Genomic DNA, 8,006 nt, shown 5'->3' on the forward strand with positions numbered 1-8,006 from the left:
TTTTATTGCAGATATAAAACTAATGGTTGTGACTGATTCTGTAACACAAATTTATACAAATGCCTTTACAAAGTGGATAAACATACTGCAGAAATGTATAGGTCATACCTAAAAGGGCATTTAAACTACCATTATGACTGGCAGGGACCACATCCTCAGCTGGACTGAGAATATTTCTTCAAAGACATGTAGGATGTAACAGAAACCTGTTACTGTGGTTACGTCAGTATGACAGCAGCTCCCAAGTTAGACAGATCCTTTATTTTGTTTTATTTTATTTTAAAAATTGATTTCAAGGATCCTAACAAGCTCATGCAGCAATTTTCCTTGTTTAAAAAGTATACAACACAGTATGAAATGTGGCAACCACAGTGGGCCAAAAACGGCTATGGCCAAGTTTTATCACACCAATTTTACACCTTCTACACAATAATTTAACACCCTTCACTCAATAAAACACACCCCATTTATCACGGCACACAGATCACCTGAGAGTATCAGGCTCTTCATGATCATCATTAGTATGTCTACATTTTCTTTTAAAATCAACAACATCCAATCCTTTAATCAGTAAACTGTTAACGAACTCCACTCCTTCCTGCAGGTGCAGTCACTTTACCCTGATTACCTCCAGTGCTTTCACTTCACTCTGTGCTATGCACATCAGAGGGATCGCCGTCATCTGTGTTTTTTAGCTGCCAATATTTAAGACAGGGAAGAGGCCCTAAGCCAGAAGGACAGTTGTGTCTTGGGTTAGTGTAGGCAAAATGTTGGCCACTATCGCAAGTGTGTTTCGAGTGACTGCCCAGAAGAATGTAAGTACTGAGTTTTTTATTTTATTGTGACCTGAGTTAAAGGCTTTGTGTTTTGTTCTTCTTGTTTTTATTTAAACATTAAAGCTTTAGCCCTAAAATGTTGTTATTTGTGCTGGATAAGAACTTTTAATTTGTTTCAGATGATGGCTTGAGACTACTGGAAACTGTGACAGTCTGCTTAAAGACTGTTCAGTGCATGGCTTAACTATAAACCTGGTTCTACAAAGGAGAAATTCTATTGGCTTGTTGGGGAAAGAACAACTAGTGTTTTAGTTGCATTGAGTGTCTAATGATTAATGGGAACAGCGCTCAAGAAAAAATGTCTCGGAAGCATCATGATCTCTGTGGCTATCTCAATATGACATGCATTGCTTTTAAAGACTAAGTGCTTAAATTTGTTTCAACAGGGTGCTGCACTGATTATGTCAGCACGCGCATTCACTGATTTCACAACTCGGGCTACCTTCGAAATAAAGGTAAGATTGACATTGAGGTCTTGAACACAGACTGGCACTTGGCACTTTGACTCATGAGTATTTGCTTCTCCAGAAATGTGACCTCTTCCTGCTGGATGAAGGCCCTGCCACTCAGGTGGTTCTGACTCGCGATGAGGGTCTGCAGTACTACCGCACAATGCAGGTCATTAGACGTATGGAGCTGAAGGCAGATCAGCTGTACAAGCAGAAGATGATTAGAGGATTCTGTCACTTGTATGATGGCCAGGTTGGCTTTTTTCTTCATCTACAATGAAACTCAGGGCTGGTATACATTGAATACCTGCTAAAGATATGAAACTGGCTTTGAACTGCAATCTGATGTGAAATTAGATTGCAGTAACACAGTACTATTACTGTAAAATACTTTTTGGCTACTCTTCAGAATCTCCCTTTAGGTCCAGACATGTGAAGTTGTTTTCTCATTATAGGAAGCCTGTGCTGTTGGTCTTGAAGCCTCAATTAACTTGTCAGACCACCTGATCACAGCATATCGTGCCCATGGCTACACTTACACCCGGGGAGGGACTGTCAAGGAGATCATGGCTGAGCTCACTGGTGAGTTGTTGAAGACTAAAGATCAGTAAACATGGGAGTCATTTTGACGACTCAACTGTGACTGTGGCAGTTGTAAGTGTTCAGTTCTTGCCAGAGTAACTTGACAGGTTTTTAATATTTCCCAAAAGTCAAGCTATTGAGGTTCAGAAACTTAAAGAATATCCTAAAGAGCCCAGTACATGGAGTACTAAAGTTACAAGATGATGACAATAGAAATGTCTCCCTAATTGGATGAAGGTGACACAATTGTGGTTTATTCCCTGAGATTAAGGCTCTAAGAAGTTTTTGGCATCACTGAATCAAGGAACAAATGGCAATAAGTACTCTGAGATGGAAATACTTTCGTTATGTCAACTAATGTTTTCCATGCACAGGCAGAAGAGGTGGAATTGCAAAGGGCAAGGGCGGCTCTATGCACATGTACTGCAAAACCTTCTATGGTGGAAATGGAATTATTGGTGCTCAGGTAAATGTCATCTACGTGTCTTGTTACTGGTCTTTTTGCCTTCTATGGTTTAAGTATGTCAGATGTCATTGTTTGTAACTGACACTTGTTGTACATTTAGACTTTAACACTAATGTCCACACAACGTGGGATTTCTCTAGGTTCCTTTGGGTGCTGGTGTAGCATTTGCCTGCAATTACCTGGGCAACAATGAGCTGTGTGTCTGTCTCTATGGTGATGGTGCTGCCAACCAGGTATGTAGTCTTTATTTTGTACGTAAATGGGTTGAAGAGCAACACTTGGCTCTGCACGGCCAGTATCTGTCAAATATGTGCTAAATGCACAACATGACTAAACTCTAGGAAGTCTTGAAGCTGTAACTTCACAACTTTGCAGGACAACCTTTAAAAGCCTTGTGTATATTCAACAGGGCCAGATCTTTGAAACATACAACATGGCTGCTCTCTGGAAGCTGCCTGTTATCTTTGTCTGTGAGAACAACCGGTATGCCATGGGCACCTCAATAGAGCGAGCTGCAGCCAGCACAGATTACTACAAGAGAGGAGAGTTCATTCCTGGTCTGAGGGTAGGTGGTCTGGCATGCTTTGGCACATCTCTCATTACTTGTAGAATAGTGCAGCTTAAAATGACAGTTGCTCTCATTTTGCAAAGCCTGATGTCTTGAACTCTTTAATCAAAATGCCAATTATTCAATCTGGGTTTGTTTAGTTACAAATGCATGCCTGAACTGTTTGTTTCAAACACAATGCACACTAGCTGGAAGTGAGAGAAATGCTGTTAGGAGAAATGGCAGCCTCAAATGGTCAGGTAAATGGCCTGTATTTGTATAGCGCTTTACTAGTCCCTAAGGACCCCAAAGCACTTTACACATTCAGTCATCCACCCATTCACACACACTGGTCTAATGTTGAATTCTGAAGTTCACTATCAGACTGCAATACAGACAAGTATACCAATTCTGACTCATTGTAGGTTTGACTAATTTAAAATGTGCCTGGTGCAACCATGGACTTGCATATGGACCCTGTCAGTTTTTTGTAAGATGAGATTAAAACTCAGTAACTGTGCACAGGTGGATGGAATGGATGTTCTCTGTGTCCGGGAAGCAACCAGATTTGCTGCTGATCACTGTCGCTCTGGGAAGGTATGTTTAAAATGCTTAATTGTCATGTGCAGGATATGAAACTTGTCTCTCTGAAATTCTTTGTCCTTTGCTCAGGGTCCTATTCTCCTGGAACTCCAGACATACCGCTATCATGGACACAGCATGAGCGATCCTGGACTAAGGTAAACGTCTAATTAAGCCAGCTTAAGTTGCAGCAACTTATGTTCTTAATCTTACAAATGTCCTTTGCCATGCCTGTGGCTCTTACCTCTGCTCCTTGGTCTCATGTATGCCCTCTGTAGTGGCTAGTTCTGCCTACAGAATTTCAGTATCTTCTGCTAGATTTCTCAATTTGACAGACTTGATGCTTCAAAATAACTTTAAGTGTTAAGTTTATCAATTTCTAATCTGCATAGAAATGGCTTACTGAAAATTTCAAGGCACTAATTTTTTACTTTGAGCATCTAAATCACTTTTAAATGCTCAAAGAACATTTGTTGGCAACCATTGTGCATCCCTACAACTCCTGCACCATCTCCCCCTCTAGCTACCGCACACGTGAGGAGATCCGGGAAGTGCGCAGTAAGAGTGACCCCATCTCCATGCTAAAGGACCACATGCTCAGCCACAACATGGCTAGTGTGGAGGAACTCAAGGTAGGAGATGCAGAAATCAAACTTATGAGCAACACTTCTGACAGTTTAGACCTTTTCTTTGCAGCGAGTAATGAAAGTCTGACTAGCCAAACATACTAACATTTGTGATCTCACTTGAACTAGTATTAATGGCATGCTTTACATGTGAGGATAACGAAAGGGCTGAAACTACATTTAAAATGAGATCCTCAGGTTTCATCACATGTCTTGGAGAATTGCCTCATATACTGGAAGATGCCTTGTGTAACTCATTTCTGTAGGGAATTGATGTGGAAGTGAGGAAGGAGATTGAGGATGCAGCTCAGTTTGCCACCACAGACCCAGAGCCCCCACTGGAAGAATTGTGCAACCACATCTTCTACAATGAACTGCCTTTTGAGGTGCGCGGAACAAACCCGTGGACCAAGCTGAAGTCTATTAGCTAAAGCTTTTGACAACCGCCTGTCCTTAATGCACACCATGTACTCTAAACTTGTGCCTCACACCAGAGCCAAGACAACATCAGATTCACTTTACTTAAGTCTTGAAATTGCTACAGTGAAGTGTTAATGTTATCAGTATAAGACTTATACCTACATTTATGCTCTTCATTTATGCTAGTGATTGGCTTCTGGTAGATTTCATCTTTTTACTTGAGCCACATTCCTTAAATCTCTGACTAGATTATTTGCTGTGTAATCTGGTAATTTTTGAGGTGCTGTAAATGTTTAGTGTCACAGGATGTATGACCTTAACATGGCTTTGTGCTCCATATGCTTAATAAAGAAGTAAACTTGAGAAAGTGCTTGTCTTCACATGGTAACTTTTCTTGACAAAACTGTCTGAGGTTTAATCTGACTCAAGTTGAGCGGCTGTGTTTGCATAGTACTCAAATCCTGAGGCCCTTTAAGAGTGGATTCATTTCAGGCTTGACTTGAACTAGAAATGTGAACCCTTAAATTGGGTGACAAGTTTGTGCATTTGTAGACTTGACATGCTTCTGTCGCTGCTGGATTTATAGTATACTTTATATATATTATATATACTTTAACAAACTGAAGGCTTCAAGGTCTTAAGATTATGGATGCAGCTCTGATAAAGAACACAATGGTCTATGAATGTCTAGTCTCAATACTACAAAACTAAGAGGAAAATGGCTTTAAACTATTGCATGAGCAAATATTACCAGAATGGTCTATGTAGCCTTCTCTAAGGGCCACTAAAGAAATGCGCTACTTGATCCCTTTCCAAAGAAGTCGCTAATTTTTGTAGCATAAGCACACCAGTGCTTACGGTTTAGTCCCACTCATCTAAACTAATGTGGTCGTATGGTGAAAACCCTCCAGGTTGCAGCCACTTGATTTCTTTTTGCCTGTGGGACTTCGAGGTGCTTGCAGCTATTCTCAATGTCTACAGCGTCACCTTCTGGTAGTGGATTCTCCTCAGGCCTGATTACCTTTAATCATGATTGAGCCTTTTTCTCAGTTGCCTGCAGTGAAGTTGGACCCCTTCCAAACATTACACAAAAGTCCCTTTGGAGATTGGGCAGAACAGGTAGCTTTGAAGCCAAACAATGAAATGTACGATGGGGGGGGCTGGTAGAGGATCAGTATGAGAACGGAAAACTAACTTCTCAGCACAATAACATGTATTCACACCTCAACACCATAAAAAAATCACGTGACAAGCAACAGGGGTGGGTATGTGGTGAAAGTTTCTACATCCAGATGAACAGAATCCACTTCTGGGGAAACTGCATTTTTCACAGTTGGTCTAATGTCCGTCACTGGTCACCTGGTCTATCAATTTCTCATTGAAGAGCTGTGAGCTTCTCCAAGATCTTATTCATATTGCGTTCAATGAGCACAGTCTGAGTACTCATGGCCCTTCCCATCGCTTGGATCGACGCAGCCAGCCTTGTGGTTTTGAACAGCTGTAACTGCTTTCTTCAATCTTCGATAAGCCAGGGCCCAGCCAGTTCCAATCAGCAGGAACCCTGTTATCATGGCTCTGAATAGGTATAAATCTTCTATGTCCTCAATCAACAGTCCTCCCAGGCACACAACGCACCAATTCCTTCACCCGTCCATTGTGTATCCGACAGGAAATGTCCCTGTAGGACGGTTGGGCTCTTCCGAACCCAGGCTTCTTGTCGAAGAGTGTGTGTCAATTGCATTAAGAGACCAGTCAAAATCTTGTTGGCTGAATTTTGGGGGGTTTTTTTCACCCACAGGACACAGTGAGAGTGTAAAGAAGTATCCAATTGGCAGTTTGCTTCAGTGCTTACAGTTATGCAGAATTAGGAATGGAAAGGCTGCTCTTTGTGACAGGTGGGTACTGACATGCATGGCTGCAGCTGCCAGCTGTCTTCTAGGCTTCACCTCTGCTAATCCTGCATCTCTGAACTGGACCTTGTCAGTGTTTGGGGTCTCATAAGCTCTCCTGTGATATTTAGTTTGCATACTTGGATTATTCAAATAAACTTTTAATATATTATGCTAAATCTATACAGATTTTTCTACATCGGATATGATAGTATGAATTAGTCAACCTGTATTAAAGTCTCCCTCTACAGCCTGTTGTTTCATAGTTTCAGCAATGAAATTCTGTCCCCTAGGCATCCACCAAGATCCCGCTGTCTACAGTCATTCAGTAACACTCAGAACAATATGATGATCACTGGATAATGTTAATAAATATCTTTTCCAAAATATGAAAGTTTTCTACATGTCCAGTTCAGCGGTCCCCTACCTTTTTTGCGCCACGGACCAGTTTGTGCCCGACAATATTTTCACGGACCGGCTTTTAAGGTGTCGCGGATAAATACCATCATTCGTTATGAGGCTTTCTTGATCTCTTCAAAGAGGAAAACTAGTGTGTTCTTGAGAGTTACTGTAATTTACCGGTGAGAAAAGAGCTGAGGAGGAAGTGGTTTTTAGGTGGTTGTTATGTATGTATGTATTCAGAGAATAACTTGACTGTAGCTTGCTCACTCACTAATAAGACAGATTGTCTAATGTGTTCTCTGAGCTGAAATTGATTTCTAAAGGAAACCCAGTGTCTCGGAGATGCATAAAAATTCACATATAAGGACAAACAAAGTCACACAGATAATCCTGTATATTTGTACCTTTTTGAAAAATATAAGTATTAGACATTAATTAAGTAAACAGAATCTTATCAAGTAATCAACATCGAAAAAAAATGCCACTGATATGTTTCAATCATAGTTACATTATTAATTCTTTATTTATTGAAAACTTTGTGACTTCAAAACTCATTCAACATCACCGAAATAGATCATAATATATCTATAATCTATTTTTTCATCTATTTATAATAATAATACTAATATTAATTTAAATCAGAGCAGATGTTAATGTACAGTTTTATGGAAGAACGCATGACTTCAGAATGACACCAACACCAGGAGATATCATAGCTTATGAGGCTCATATTAGTCACTGGATGCTCTCTTTAAAATTTGTTTCTTTATCATTACCTGTTCAGATTATTATCTCCTTTTGAATGAGAATACATGTTTTTCCTGTTTGTTTGTTTGTTTTTTAAATAAAAAAACAAAGCCAACGGTGCTCAAAAACAAACTAACAAGCTGTGTTTCACCATGACAAAGCTCTGTCAATCTCTTTAGAAAGGAGAGCTGCAGTAATGTATCGATGAGAAACAACTGAGAAGGAAGTAGTTTAAATGTTGTTTTTTAAACTTAAAAGACAAGTTGACTGTGGCTTCCTCACTTGCTAGCTGACATTGCCATGCACATTATTGTCACCCAGATTACTTTGTTGCAATCTGTCCCATTTGGCCCAAAAAAGACTCCACCCACCGGCAGTTTCAGGGATACAGGTGGGTGGCTCCATGACTATGTTTAAGCCTTGCTTGCTATTACCAGTCACTATTTGTTTTAATCAGGCT

At 40.3% G+C, this 8,006-nt stretch overlaps 1 protein-coding gene across 1 annotated transcript; it reads left to right on the forward strand.

The window, feature by feature from the left end:
* The first annotated feature begins 767 nt into the window (after positions 1–767).
* LOC102794676 (pyruvate dehydrogenase E1 component subunit alpha, mitochondrial-like) lies at positions 768–4,550 on the forward strand. Its single transcript, XM_006784847.3, has 11 exons — positions 768–815; positions 1,223–1,291; positions 1,365–1,538; positions 1,741–1,867; positions 2,242–2,333; positions 2,474–2,566; positions 2,743–2,898; positions 3,406–3,477; positions 3,553–3,620; positions 3,986–4,094; positions 4,355–4,550. The coding sequence occupies exons 1-11, from the start codon at positions 768–770 to the stop codon at positions 4,517–4,519; spliced, it is 1,173 nt and encodes a 390-aa protein (XP_006784910.2). The 3' UTR covers positions 4,520–4,550.
* The last annotated feature ends 3,456 nt before the right edge of the window (positions 4,551–8,006 follow it).

This window comes from Neolamprologus brichardi, chromosome 10 (assembly GCF_056152115.1).
Source record: "Neolamprologus brichardi isolate AB-2024 chromosome 10, ASM5615211v1, whole genome shotgun sequence".
NCBI classification, from domain to species: Eukaryota; Metazoa; Chordata; class Actinopteri; order Cichliformes; family Cichlidae; genus Neolamprologus; species Neolamprologus brichardi.

Bases quoted from the DNA above. Each gene is read 5' to 3' on its own strand.
- LOC102794676 (XM_006784847.3), top strand. From the start codon at position 768: ATGTTGGCCACTATCGCAAGTGTGTTTCGAGTGACTGCCCAGAAGAAT. The intron at 1,868-2,241 runs GTGAGTTGTTGA...TTCCATGCACAG, and splicing joins GATCATGGCTGAGCTCACTG to GCAGAAGAGGTGGAATTGCA. The intron at 3,478-3,552 runs GTATGTTTAAAA...TCCTTTGCTCAG, and splicing joins ATCACTGTCGCTCTGGGAAG to GGTCCTATTCTCCTGGAACT.